General features: G+C 36.7%; 1 protein-coding gene and 1 long non-coding RNA gene across 10 annotated transcripts in view; one reads left to right on the plus strand and one right to left on the minus strand.

Annotated features, from left to right (window-relative positions):
- eya4 (EYA transcriptional coactivator and phosphatase 4) overlaps positions 1-15454 on the plus strand; it is a 65801-nt gene that overhangs the window by 44829 nt on the left and 5518 nt on the right. For all 9 annotated transcript variants that reach the window (XM_017707315.2, XM_017707296.2, XM_017707328.2 and 6 more), the window contains 8 exons: positions 2122-2299; positions 3083-3219; positions 3746-3829; positions 7225-7314; positions 7614-7672; positions 8740-8900; positions 10480-10594; positions 10686-10807. In XM_017707315.2, coding sequence (XP_017562804.1) covers positions 2122-2299; positions 3083-3219; positions 3746-3829; positions 7225-7314; positions 7614-7672; positions 8740-8900; positions 10480-10594; positions 10686-10807 — 946 coding nt within the window. The remainder of the gene's footprint in view (positions 1-2121; positions 2300-3082; positions 3220-3745; positions 3830-7224; positions 7315-7613; positions 7673-8739; positions 8901-10479; positions 10595-10685; positions 10808-15454) is intronic.
- LOC119264067 lies at positions 7666-12252 on the minus strand. The gene is made up of 3 exons (XR_005130748.1): positions 12157-12252; positions 8747-8850; positions 7666-7775 (listed from the first exon to the last, which is right to left on the minus strand). It is a non-coding gene; the product is annotated as an uncharacterized LOC119264067 (long non-coding RNA).

Raw genomic sequence — 15454 nt, forward strand, 5'->3', positions numbered from 1 at the left:
CATCTCCTCTGAAAAAAACCCATCTGTATATGTGTTGGGGGGGGGTTAAAGAACACTCACAGATAGAGAAGAACCGAGGGATTCATAAAATCCTCCCATCAAGCACTCTCTGTGTTCCAGCCAAGGATCCAACCAAGCTCTTAGTTCGTTTATCTACTTTTCATCTCTCTCTCTTTTGTACTGCTTCTCTCTCTGGGAAAAGTTATCTACCTTCTGCTCACTATCTGAAATGTTGCAAAAACAGTTTGACCAGAAATAAACTTTTGTTGTATTTTTGGTGACACTTTTCTTTTACAAGGCATTAAATGTTTGAACATACTGAAGCATATATATCATCACTGTTCAAAGAAAACCATCTATCTCCATTTTTTGATTGTTAATTTTCTATGTCATTTCCACACACCAGTGTCCTTTATGTTGTGTAAAAATTTCATGATGGATGGACCAATAGAAATGCTCTAAAATCACTTGCAATAAAATCTCTTTACATTCACTTGCATAGAAAGGAAAGAGTTTTTTGCCTTCTCCTGTAAAGTTATTTTGGAGATACTTGTTTTTCTCTGGATAGTGACAATATGCAAAAAGTGAACGTAATACATATACATACATACATATAATAAGACTCAAATAATGTGCAAATTTTCCAAATTAACACTTAAACAGATTAGCACCATTTGTTTGTGTATATTCGATTTAATCACTGAGATGTAAAGTCATTAAAACTTTGACCCAGATTCCTTTACAGTGGTGGTCATAGGAACCAGGGGTCACAGTGTCTACAAAACAAATATAGCTATTTTACTTACTATTCAAATCCACCAGTAAACCTAAACTTGTCTTCTGAGTTTTTGTATGTATGATTATGGCAGTAAAATAGTAGTAAATCTGAAAAAACAAGTTTTTTGGAAACAATTTTGTGACACTCTTAGCAAAATGTATGTAGCATCTATGTAGCATCAAAAAAGGGTTCTTTGGCTTGTAACAACCATTTTTAATGCAGTATAGAATCCTTTTCAAAAGGTTCCACATAGAACCATTTACAGCACATTATTCGTCAATCTGAAGAACGTTTTCACAACACAAAGAACCGTTTAATCATGCAAAGGGTTCTTTGGATGTTCATGGTTCTATGTAGAACTACACTATATTGCCCAAAGTATTCACTCACCCATCCAAATCACTGAATGAATTCAGGTGTTCCAATCAATATCAGTATAAAACCAAGCACCTAGACATGGAGACATCTTCTACAAACATTTTTGAAAGAATGGATCGCTGTCAGGAGCTCAGTGAATTGTACCATGATAGGATGCTACATGTGCAACAAGTCCAGTTGTGAAATTAGCAATTAGGAATGACAGTAACTCAGCCACAAAGGGGTAGGCCACGTAAAATGACAGAGCAGGGTCAGCAGATGCTGAGGTGGATAGGGCACAGCAGTCACCAACTTTGTTGAAACAGTTTGGGGATGGCCCCTTCCTGTTCCAACATGACTGCGGTCCAGTGCACAAACTAGTGCAAAATGACCTCAACCCAATAGAACACCTTTGGGATGAATTAAAGCAGAAACTGCGAGCCAGGTCTTCTTGTCCAAAATCAGTGTCTGACGTCATAAATGCGCTTCTAGAAGAATGGTCAAAATTCCTATAAACACACTCCTAAACTTTGTGGAAAGCCTTCCCAGAAGAGTTGAAGCTGTTATAGCTGCAAAGGGTGGGTTGACACATTAAACTCTATAGATTAAGAATAGATAGATTTAGAATAGATTTAGAATAGATTTAGAAATATAGTGTATTTCTTTACTACAAAACCCTTTGTTAAGAGTGTATCACAGAACAATGTTTCAACAATGTTAGGAGCTTTAAATACTTCAGATGATGGGTACCATTGACCACCACCAGTGAAAAATTCTGACTCTGTAAATTTCACACCAAACTGCTCTGAATTACTTTGTTTACATCTTAACTGTTGCCTTGTGAAAAACATTTGATTGCCCTTTAAGTATTATTAAGCATTTTACACCGCAGCTTTTAACGAACCCCTATTATAAAATTATGTATAATATTGAGTGCTGACTTATTGGGTGCTGACTGTATTTTTTGTGTTCTTCTTGAATCACAGGAATATCCCACATACACAGCGTTTGGGCAGAATCAGTATGCTCAATATTACTCCGCTTCCTCCTATGGCTCCTATATGACATCCAATAGCACATTGGACAGCACAGGCTCCACCTCCAGCTATCAACTGCAAGACCCGGCCCCTGTCATAACAGGACAAGCTCCTGAGCTGCACCCAGGTGAGTGCTGGCCATTAGAGAAGCTCCAAATAAATGGGAGGGAGTCCCCTGTGATGGTTGTGCTGTGGTGAGTTTGGATGGTCTTCATCCAGTCACTGGTAAAAGTGGCCCACCAGAACATTGTAACTACCCTTTGGTTTGATTCTGGGTGGTCATAAGTAACTAGTAAGGCTGTCATATGAACTGTCCAAGGTGGTTAAAGTAGCCTAAACCCATATGCATGTATTGTTAATGACTTTGCAAGGGGCAACTTAAGTAAAAGTACTGAAGTATCAGGTAAAAAAAAACTACTTAAGAACTTAAAACTGCAGTAGAGCATCTGCATATAAAAAACATTCTTCTTTGTGCTGCTCCCTGCACAAATTCCTACTTCAGAACCACACATGGTTTCCAATTAAGACATAGAGCGTTAGATCAGGATACTGTAGAACACAGCTAAAATTAAAATACTGAAACTTGGAAACATTAACATAGTAAACTTGGAAACATTCACATAGTAAACTTGGAAACATTAACATAGTAAACTTGGAAACTTGGAAACATTCACATAGTAAACTTGGAAACATTAACATTGGAAACTTGGTAACATTAACATAGTAAGCTTTGAAACATTAACATATTGACATAAGACACCTTTTTAACCACTCATTATTTTCACTGTGCCAAAAATATGTATTGATTCGAGATACCACCAAATTCATAAAATAAATTTTGTGAAACATTACACGTCTAGGTTTTAGCTTTAGTCCAGTCATTTAAAGTTGTGTGTTCACCTGTGTTTAGGTGAGTTTGAGGCAGGGCAGAGTCCTTCCACGCCCATCAAAGAACTGGAAGACAGGACGTGCCGAGGGGGTGGGGCTAAAACCAGGGGGCGAGGGAGAAAGAACAACCCCTCACCGCCTCCTGACAGTGACCTGGAGGTATACACATATTCACACAAACATAAATGTGTACATATATAGTTACAATTAAATATAAGCATGAGTAGATGTATGTATAAAATGCTGTATATCTGTTTGTAACAGTATATAGCTCGTCTTTGAAAAGAAAAGCAATTGATATTAATGGGTGATGTTAATAATGGTTTTAAAACATTTTCATTTCTTTAATAAAGTTGGTTTTACTCATAAATTAACACTGAAATTTAATAGATGTATGAAGCCCTCTCTCTACACTATATTGAATATACGGGTCATAAAAATATATTTATGTGTATGTGTGTGGGTGTGTGGGTGTGTATGTGTGTGTGTGTATATATATATATATATATAATATATATATATATATATATATATACACACACACACACACACACACACACACACACACACACACACACATACCCATGCACCCACATTCATGTTAAATAGTCCTTTGGATGATGTTGTGATCTGTCTGTATGGCTCCTGTAGGTCAACCTTATAAGTGTGTGTGTTGCTCTTACAGAGAGTCTTTGTGTGGGATCTGGATGAGACCATCATTGTGTTCCACTCACTTCTGACAGGGTCTTACGCACAGAAATATGGCAAGGTATTATCTATCTCTCTCTCTCTCTCTCTCTTTCTGTCTCTTTCTCTTTTTCTCCCTCTATGTGTATCTCTCTGTACTATTCTTTGTTTTTATTTTTTTCTTTTTTTTTTTAGATACATTTTTTGATGTGGATGAAGACTATTAAAACAGGAAAGAAATATAGAAAACTAAAATAGAAAAATAGAAAACCTTTCTTTATGCCTTAGAATTGAAATGATACTGTGTATAAAGTAAGTTAGTTATCTTCATTAAAAAGTTATCTGCCTCGAGATTTGATCACTACGTTTTCACTAAATTTTCAGTTCTTTTTCAATGTTTTACAGCATTTTCAGTTATTATAGAATTATTTATAGCTGTGTTCATCATTCTGTACACATTTTCTACAGCTATAAGAAAAAAATCACTGAAAAGAGTAGCAACGTCATCAGAGAGTCATCATATACATGTATCTGCAGCCAAATTGGTTTTTATTACTGAAAACCGACTTTGGAATGGTGCTGTACACAGAGCCTACAGTTTTTTTGAAGTTGGCTTGAACAAGTTACATTTTACCCTTTGCAAGTGTTTTGATTGTCTTTTTCCGAATATATGCTTTCATTCCGGTTCTCAGAGGTGTCTGTATGAGCCCCTGGCTCTCTCTGCATGCATAACGTTAGTGGAGCAGCAGGTCGTGATTAGACTTAGTTCTTTGACGGCCAGCCTCAGTAGATGTGCGAAGTGTCAGGCCTTTTTTCACACCTTCGCCTGTTTCTTGTCGTTGGTTCTGCGAGAGATATGGAGACAGCTGCATCTATTCCCAGCTGACGGGCTATTTCTGACAGCACTGTGACGAGCAAGACCCCCCGATCTTAGGCACTCCATCAGAGGCAGAGCCAAACCAATTTCGCTCACGCACACATGCATGAACACATATAGGCATGTTTGGACACATCAACACTCATGCATTCACATAGAATATAATAAGGTTATACACTTATTTAACTTTATTTTGCAGCTGTTTAAGATGAGTATTTCAGGTAAAATATGAACTTTTTGAAACTATTTTCACTGTAATGTGAATTCATCAGTCCAGCCTTTAAACATTAGTAGGCATTAGAGTCTGTGTGTATATGCGTATGTGATAGAAAGGCCATGTGTGTGAACATACACACAGTATTTTCTATTCTGGCTCCCCACTTCGGCCAATCAGTGTGCAGTCAGCCAACTCACATGTGATGATTTTTACAGCTGAGAATCTTTCTCTCTCCTGCCCCCCTCCTTGCTTTTCTCACTTTCTCCCCCCTCTGCTCCTTTCCCCACCCTCTGTACTTTGTTGATCTACTTTTTAAAATGGACAGTAATGTGCAAAAGTCAGAGACTCTTATTAATTTAATTTCCAGTCAAAATGGCCATTAAGTACAAGTTATTCATTTTTCAGCATCTGTAAAAAAGCAAAACATTTAACAGAAAATTAGACGTAATATCAACCTTTTCGGAAGTCTTGCTTTCAGTTTTTCAAAGAAATAGGCAGCAATACTTGTTCACACCTCCAAAGCTCAGTCTGAGAAGCTGATTGCACTTTCTGTTTCTCACAGTCCAAACACATTCAGTGATGTTGAGGTCTAGACCATTGGGTGGTTAGTCCATTGTTTTGAAAACACCAGCAGCTTCTTTCCTTGATTTTCAATTTCTTTTTTGTCTTTCAGCAAAGCAAGAGCTTCACATCACTTTGACACACATCCTTTCAGACTAATAGAACTTAGTTGTCATCTCACAGTGGAAGGATGGACAGAATCTTTTGTGGATGTTTTTAGATCTGAAGCAGCTCGATTTTCTCCTCTCTCTCAAATATGAAAGCTTTATGTGCAGGTTATCTGATAGGGACAGGTTTGGTGATCTACCAGGTCTTGTATGACCATCCCATTTTCTTTATGTCTTTTAATAATTTTTTTAACTTTTTAAAAATGTTTCTTTTACCTTTCTTCTTGAATACATGTAGTCTCCTCATAAAAGTTAGCTGAAAATGAATAACTTGTACATAATGGACCTTTGGAATGGAAATTGAATAAATGAAGGGTTGTCTATGACTTTTACACAGTACTATATGTGTGCATGAGTCGGCTGATGGGCTGAAACAAGTGCTGGACGTCTGTCATCATCTGCTTAAACTGGCAGACATAGCAGTCTAGGGACGGGGAAGAACCTGGAAGCTGTACACACAAAAAAGTCTGTGTGTGTCTCTCTATGTCTGTGTGTATATGTGTTTAAAAAGGACAGACCTGTTTGAGATGAGGATTATGAAGTATAAACACTTCTAGGACTTTTAAGTTGTTTCTCATCATCCTAGCTACTGAGAAAGTAAATATATAGTATGGTGTATATATGGTTACCATAAAAATATATATATATATACACCCACAAACACACACATATATATATAAAATCACTGCTGTCGTAGCAAAACCTTATATTTCCTCAGTCATAATTGTAACTTTACAGGAGAAGGAAAAAATGACTCTTAATGTAAGTCAGTGGAACCAGACCCCAACCCACCCCCCCCCCAAGTAATTATGGGCTGTTTCTTTGGGTTTATTCACCATGAAATGTACATAAAATATAAAGGACAACAAGCTATTTTTGAATAATATCAAAAACTGAAAAACATCAAAAATGTTCATCAAAAAGGTTTTGTTCTGACAACAGCGATATATGCCTGGTCACATCTACTGCCGAGCTAATTAGAGATGTCAGGCCAAACAAAGTGTGTTTTTAATTGCTGGACTTTCAACTTTGAAAAGAGGTTTAGAAGAGACTTTAGCACAATTGTCTAAAAAAAATTACTATTATCTGGAAATGTGAAAGTGGTAGAGCAAAGAAGGGAAACATTGAAGAAAACATGACACTCTTAATTCTTCACACATTTTTTTTAAAGAGACTTCCAGCCACAATGAAAAATGTCACCATCACATCACATGTAAACATGCTTGCTCACATCCTATAGTGGTGATGCAGTAGTTTCTAGAGAGAAACAAAACCCCCTTCTCCTGATGTATCTGGAAGGTTCGAGGAACTTTCGAAAAACTACGACTGCTTTGCGGTGGAGTTTTGGGTCAGGTCGTTTAGATTGTTTTTCACTAGCTGCCAAACGCAGAAGGAAATCAGATAACTAGCGTAATATCTTATTGAATCCTTATGACTGTCTTCACATCATCAGAAAACAGATTATTTAAACAACAGAAACAGATCAGTATTTAGCAAGTTAGCATAGCAGTTATGGCTCTCTAGGTTCCATACCTTTTTTTCTTTCTCTTTTGTGTGCTAAAGTCACTGCTGTTTTTTCTGAACAACACTACATTATTCACAGCCTAATGATGAAGATGATGGTGATGAGGATGATGTTGATGATGTCTCTTTAGGATGCTCCAATGGCTGTTACACTGGGTTTGAGAATGGAGGAGATGATCTTTAATCTCGCAGACACACATCTCTTCTTTAATGACTTAGAGGTAACCTCTCTCTCTCTCTCTGTCTCTCTCTCTCTCTCTCTCCTTCCCATCTCCTCTTTACTCTCCCTAAATCATGACATCACTGTCAGTGTTTGTGTTATCTGTTTTGGACCACAGATTCCATAATTTGAATGAGCGTTCATGTGAGCTCTGAAGTACTGAGACTGAAAAACATGTATATAAACATAAGTGTGCGTTTTTTAGGTTTCATTGCCCCCTGGTGGAAATAGATGGAAAACTAAATTTCAACCCCTGGTAACGTAAGTGTGTGTGTTTGTGTGTGTGTGTGTTCCTTACAGGAGTGTGATCAAGTACACATTGATGATGTGTCATCAGACGATAATGGACAGGACCTTAGGTGAGCCTTGGCACAGGCGCACACAGCCTACACCAAAATCCGGGCAGTGATAGACTGCAGCATGCATTTCTTCACTGTAGTCTTTTTCATTTGTTGCCATCTGCTGTAAAGAAATATTTTCACAGAAATATGATACTCTTTTCCACTTTCCCAAAATTGTTGATCAGCTAAGACATCTGAATTTGACCTCTTTACTTTTTGCAGGGCTGATATAATTATTCCATTACATTAGCCTTGTAGCTCTAATGTAAAAATAAAGGCACCAAACATGTCTTGTTTAATAGACTGCTTGGTGTAAGGGGGAAAAATGTTTATTTTATTTCTGCATAATTAGGTTGGTAACTGGTAAACAATGCCTATCTGAGTGGTTTGATGTGAATTGCTCCGTTCTAGAAAAACTTGACTGAATCAGAATTGTCCACAGTGGGGGTGATAGGAACCAGACGTCCAAAATGTTTAATTCCTCTAAAGGTTCCCTCAAAAAAGTTATTGCATGACATGGTAAATATGCTGCCCCATGTCTGAAATATTGTTTTACAATAGTTTTGAGAAGTTTTTGGCAGTTGACAGTGAGGTACATCCAAAAATAATAATGATAATAATAATAATCTTTATTTATAGAGTATCTTTCATACTGGTAGCAACTCAAAGTGCTTTACAGCCAGATAAAAAAAACTTAAGAGCAATAGAAGAAGTACTGATGGTACTTTTGGGCAGGAAATAAAATTACTACACTACAGTTGTGCTGTAGTCATCATGACCCCTGGTTCCTATCACTACCATTGTAAAGAAAATGACTCCAAATTACTTTGTTTACAACTTAAGTATTTAATTATACATTATTAATCTGTGCAATTCCCCTTTAAAGGAATAGTTCAGCAAAGTATGAAGAATTTTAAAAATCAGTTATAAATCCCCTTTAACTTGTATTTTCAATGCTATTCAATGCTGTTTTTGCTGCAGATTCTACCACTGATCCTTCACAATGCAGAGTTTCAGATTGTGATTGCTCACTCTCTCATGACTGCGAATGCTTAAAACATGATTGTTATTGTTATTATCAACAGTACTTACAGTTTTGCCACTGATGGCTTCCATGCAGCTGCAACTAGTGCCAGCCTCTGCCTAGCAACGGGTGTCAGGGGTGGAGTGGACTGGATGAGGAAGCTGGCCTTCCGCTACAGAAGAGTGAAGGAGTTGTATTGCACGTATAAAAACAATGTGGGGGGTAAGCTTCTATTGCTGAACTTCCTCCATGAGCTGCTGCTGGGAAAGACACCTCATTTACAAATGAAAAACTAGGTCAAACAGCAGTTGAGCTGAAGAGAGCTTGGACTGTGTTGGGGGAATCAACCCCCATTCCTGGAGTTTTTCAGCTCTAACAAAGCTGATTCCAGAAAGCTACCTGTGGTGCTCTAAAACTGGAACTTGAGGAAGCTGATCTGTGTTGTTTATGTAGGCTACCCAGAATGTTGTGGTGCTCTGGTTTTTCTGTTGAACATGATTTTCAGCCAAACGTTTCTTAAAAACAATTGTTCAGTTGCGCCAAATGTGATCGCTCAGCCAAGACATGTAGTGCTTGCTTCTTTAGTTTTGAATTAGAGCTACGAGTCTTATATGGCTATCAAATAAGTTTATAACTCACTGATTAGCAAGGGTGGAAAGACAACTAAAAAAATCCTACTTAAATACAAGTGCTGTTACAGTGGTGATCATTTACTTCAGTACAAATGTAAGTATTTATAAAAAAGATCTTATTCATGGTTGAGTAAATAACGACGTGGTTGAATAAATAACTACTTGAATATATGAGTTACGTTTTGTGTATCCAAAATAACAGTTGCAGTTAGCAGTTATCACTTGAAATGACCGTTTTGATGCCTGTGACTGATCACAGTATGTTCTGCGAGTGTACATTATTTATCATTATTTATCTCTTTGTGAACTGTGTAAAGCACAAGGTTCACTAAACTACATGCATGTCACGATTAGCTGATGATAAGACTTCATAGTGTATCCAACAAAACAATCTGGAATCCCTGAAAGCCTATGTATAGTTTATGGTATAATTCAGTCTGTATTTTTAGTTTGCTCTTCACACTAACCAGATTAAATGATAACAAGTAGATTATTTACTTAATAATAGATTTTTTTGGTGACAGCCTTATAGCCCTTTAGCTACGTTAGTTAGCTAACAGGTGCACAATGAAACAGACAAAAATGCTTTACATTTAAATAATATGCTACAGTTTTACATCTAATAATTATATATATATATATATATATATATATATATATATATATATATATATATATATATTTATATATATATATATATATATATATATATATATATATATATATTTATATATATATATATATATATATATGCTCTCTGAAAATGCCAGAGCTAAACTGTAGCGTTTTTAGCTAGATGCCGCTTTGCTTTAATTAGCTTTCAGAACTGAATCTGTTAAACTTAACCGAGTTTTCTTTTAATTGGATTCAAATGGATAATGAACTCAAGTAAAGTTAAAAGTTCTGTGATTTAATTCTACTCAAAAAACTACAATTACAGGGCAAAATATGCTCAAGTACTGCAACTAAAGTAAATGTAAGTTGTTACTTTACACCACCAGTGGTGCTAATTTGATGGCCACAGCTTCCATTATTTGTTAGCTTAGTAGCCTCGTATTTTCAGACAGTGCAAATGCTTAGAGGCTTTAAAGCCGGAGTGCATTTGTTTTTGTTAAAGACTTCTTGATGACCATGATGCCATGTGTCCCTCTCTTTGGCCTGTGTCACAGGGCTGCTGGGGCCAGCTAAGAGAGAGGCATGGCTTCAGCTCAGGGCGGAGGTTGAGGCTCTCACAGACTCATGGCTCACTACTGCACTCAAGTCTCTGTCAATCATCAGCTCCAGGTGTGCCCTCTAATACGTCGTCCATCTCTCACTGCATGTTTACTCACAGAATGACACTCTGTAAAGATTTTGGTTTTCTGTCTTCTGCTAGGAGTAACTGCGTTAATGTCTTGGTGACTACGACGCAGTTAATACCAGCTCTTGCTAAAGTGCTGTTGTACAGTCTGGGCTCTGCCTTTCCTATTGAGAACATCTACAGTGCAACCAAAATTGGTGAGTCATTAAGAAGCAAGTCAGAAACATAATTTCATACAGCAGCTTTCATGTAGCACTAACATTTGTGTGATTTAGGTCCAATCCCATTTCTTATTTTCACCCCAACCACTTGTTTTTTAGTGTAATCTTGCCCCTTGGAACTGAGTTACAGTGGGTAGTGGCTGAAATCTTCCCCTACGAAGTGGGACAACCCTTAAATAAAAACAACATTACTTCATTAACAAGCTACTAGCGGTGATCTGTAGGCGACCCTGCCCATCTTCAGTGATAGCGGAGGAGGGTAAAGTTCAGCAACCTCACTGCTGGACTTAAGATACTTTTGGGGCATCATATGCTTTCAAAGAAAGGAACATGACATGTATTTATTATCACCCACCACTAAGTCTTCAGTGATATTAGGCTGAAGTCAGCGATTTACCAGTTTCTTGTTTAATTTTTCCCATTCTACCTTAAATGATTTCTGATGCATGAGGCACCAGAATGTAACTGCAGCACCATTTAAGGTGAAACAGGAAATTTCTGAGACATTAGCATACCACTAGCAATTATTTTTAAATATTTATTCTTGTTATAAAGAATAAACATCATTTGAATATTGAAACATCATTAAACTAAGACAGTACAATGTTTATTGTAATTTTTAACAGAGTTTTGTGGGTTTCTTCGCTCACTTGCACAGCCATCTTGCTTTTTTTTTTCATATCATTCTGTTTGCAATGTGCCTCTAAAAAACTCACTTTGGAGGGCCATGTAGCCCTAACAATTAGCCCTAGCCCACCATGTCAGCAACAATCAGGACACCCTACTACTATGCATGAACGCACAAAACTGTGGCGTAAGGCCGTAGAAGCAAGGGGTGAAATTCAGCCTTAATGTATAAAAAACAGGAATGTATTTTCACATGACCACTACCAACTTCTCATTACCAATTAAACTGGCTGTTATTAGCCAGGTTTCCATCAAAATAAATTCAAGCGAATAATTGACACATTGCAAAAAATTTTTCCATCAGCAGTGTCCATTAATCAGTGGCAGATACTGACAAGTGAATGTCTGTCTGCAGTAAAGGCCACTTTAATGTTAATTGAAAGCTAAACTGGTGTAGGATCAAATGTAAATGAGGTTGTGGTTCTGATATCACAGTCACAATGAATACAAAATAGGCTGCTGTTACAGCTTAGTTTCCATATAAGGCCTATAACAGTGGTTACATAACATCAAACATCAAATTTGAGGATAACATCCACAAATATTCAATTTTCCATGCCCCATTCAATTATGTAGCACACACAGACACACACAGACACACACAGACACACACAAACACACTGCACAAATGTACTCACAAATTGTCAGTGAAGTATTGCCTTTTCTTTCATGTTGTACCTCTCAGGCTTGCTCACTGCTTTTGAACCACTGCTGAATGTTAATATTAAGTTCAATGTGAGGGCGTTTGTGGGGGAGTGAGTGTGTGTGTGTGTTTGTGTGCGTGTGTGCGTGCGTGCGTGCGTGTGTGTGTGTGAGTGTGTGTGTGTGTGTGTGTGTGTGGGGAACAGGCTTTGGATCGCGCTCTAGCATCAAATCATAAATCAAAACAGATCAGGGTGACCTCGCCATGACTCACTCTCTCTTTGCGGCCATGTGGACTTAATTCTGATTGGTTGATCAAAGCCATGTGCCATTTTCCCAGCATGCCCCGAGCGACTGGTTCTTTCACTTAGCTCTTTCATAAGCAGCTGCTTGGCCGTTGCTCTCTCGGAAGCGGCGTTTCATACCCTAACTCTTCACCATGACAGCTTCTTCTCTCCTCTAGAGGTCAGCTTGTGGACAGCATTGCAGCCATGCACAGCCCATCAATCAGCTGTGTAACTAAAAGGGAAAACATGAGCCCTTCTCATGCTGAACAGGGCTGTTAAGAAGCATGGACTTGCTATCAATTCAGGCCTAAGTAGGGTTCGTAATATTAGGGGGTCCCCTAGTGGAGCATGAGGTGACCTATAACGTAAATGTATGAAACAAATTCTCGCAGAAATGTAGTATTTTTCCACAATACAACAAGCATAGCAAACACACAGACATTATCAAAATAACTTAGATAACTGGCTCGTGGGTGCTGGAGTCTATCTCAGCGGTCATTGGGTGGAAGGCAGGAAACACCCTGGACAGGTCGCCTGTCCATCACAGGGCAGGATAACAAACAAGTTATCTAATAAACTGTTCTGTAAATATAGTATATTTGTATTTTGTACAGTAGATATCTTATTGTGGCCAGCCAATGGGCCAGCTAGGCAGCCTGTTAACTTCGATTCTAGCAAGGTAGCTAAGATACTTATTTTTGTGGCTGTTCAGGATTTCAAGCAAAAGGTGTAATAGATTTTAAAAATTGAGCTTTATCCTAAATAAAATGAGAAATTTGTTTGACCTTAGTAGGCTGAACTGAATGAATTGAATAATCATTCTTATGCATGTGGGCTTTTTACAGCTTTTCTAAGGCAAGGAAATTATATTGAACATTATGAAAGTTTGGAAAAGTAGACAGTCCAGTCATGCAACTGTATTAATTTAGTCAGAAAATTTTGAATAATTATATTTAGTAATTAAACATTTAAGAAAATAACAAAGACCACCAGAGTTCAGTTTTATCTCTCTTATAGAGAATCCTGGGCCACTTCAGCCCCCCTGAAACTAGTCGCTTTGATTGCAGGCCTTCACTGAATGCTTTTTATTCATTATTTCAGGCAGTGTCACAGATAACCAGGAGCAAAGTAGCAACTTAACACTGGTATTATAACTGTAAGCTGCTATTAAGTATTCTGATTAACATGCTGTTTTGAATAATTATCAAAATACCCTCAAAAAATATTACTGTTGTGGCAAATAATATGACATTTTAAATTTATAGCAAAACTGCCCTCAAACAATGATTATTAATGTAACACGCAGCTAGTTAGTATTCTAAAAGAATGTTATTTTGAACACCCTCAAAATAACTTTGTTATTAACAAATATCTATTTAGCATTTTGAAACAATAAGTTTTGATTATTTTGCTGAACACCCTCAAAATAACTATCAATTTGCAAAGTGCCTCCAACTTTGTATAAAATGCCCCTGAATTTCAGTCAGTGAGGGCAAAAAGTTCCCCTTGAAAAAATGATTTCCTCTTCTGACTTGGAGAATTTTAAACCTGTATATTGAGTCTACAAAATGGCTCTTTCCAAGACAGACTGAAAGTACAGATGTTCAAATGAATAATATCTGCAGGATCACATCTCTGTTTTCTCTCTCTGCGTCTCTCTCTGACCCAAAGTGCAGTTCCTCACACACACCTACTCCTCCATGCTCATTAAGGTTGTCATGGGAACTGTAAAAACAGGGCATTAGAGAGGTCTGGGAGTGTGAGTGTGTGTGTCAGTATGAATCCGTATCACTTCAGTGTTTATGGAATATGCTTTTCTCTCTCATCTTCCCTCTAGTTGCACTTTCTTTTATTCGCTCCCTCTTTTTTCTCTCCCTCATTCCTGCACTTGCTCTCATCACTGGATTAATCTACTGTCTGTCAGTGGTAGGGATGGGACAGTTTACAGGTTTTGATAAACTGGAATATAAACCCAATAATAATCATACAGTTTTAAAAATAAATTCAGAGTGGATTTTAAAGGAGAATTCCACTAATTTTTCTAAATTTCTGCATAAGTCAGTCGGTGAGATGTAAACAGATTTATTCATAATGTTGAAAAAAACTTGATTTCTTTACAGTGAGGAGCCAGAGGTCATGAAGCCTACAATGCAATGCAAGCAAGAGTTTTTTGTTTTTATATATAATGATGATGGTAAAATAGTGGTAAATCTGGAAGAAATTTCTAAACTATTCTGAATTGCTATTATTATTATTATTATTATTATTATTTATATTATTATTACTACTACTATCATTCTGAGTTATGTACTGCATGTTGTAACATGCATGTACCTCTCTGCTATGAATGAATTAACAATATTTTAGGTATTTCAAAACTATCGTAAAAGAATGCCATCAGGCAGCATATTTATAATCATTTCATGTAGGAGCTGTCTGTGAGGTAGCTGTTAGACGCATTAACCTCTGATTCCTATCACCGTCACTGTGAACAATTATGACATGGTGTCTCTAGAACGGAGCATTTCATATTACACCACACTGAATTACTTAGTTTACATCTTAACCATTAATTATGGAGAAATGCAGAAAAATCTGTCCCTTGATAAAAAATTCACCCTTAAAATAACATAGTGACACTAAATCATACTTTGGAAGCAGAAGTAGTAGATTATATATATATATATATATATATATATATATATATATATATATATATATATATATATATATATATATATATATATGTATATATATATATATATATATATATATATATATATATATATATATATATATGTGTGTGTGTGTGTGTGTGTGTGTGTGTGTGTGTGTGTGTGTGTGTGTATATATATATATATATATATATATATATATATATATATATATATATATATATATATATATATATATTAGAAGGGAATATGAGATTCAATACTGTAATACCAAAAACTAATTACTGATACACTATATTTCCAAAGGTTTACAGATACCCACTCTTCCAAAA

This window comes from Pygocentrus nattereri, chromosome 9 (assembly GCF_015220715.1).
Source record: "Pygocentrus nattereri isolate fPygNat1 chromosome 9, fPygNat1.pri, whole genome shotgun sequence".
NCBI lineage: Eukaryota > Metazoa > Chordata > Actinopteri > Characiformes > Serrasalmidae > Pygocentrus > Pygocentrus nattereri.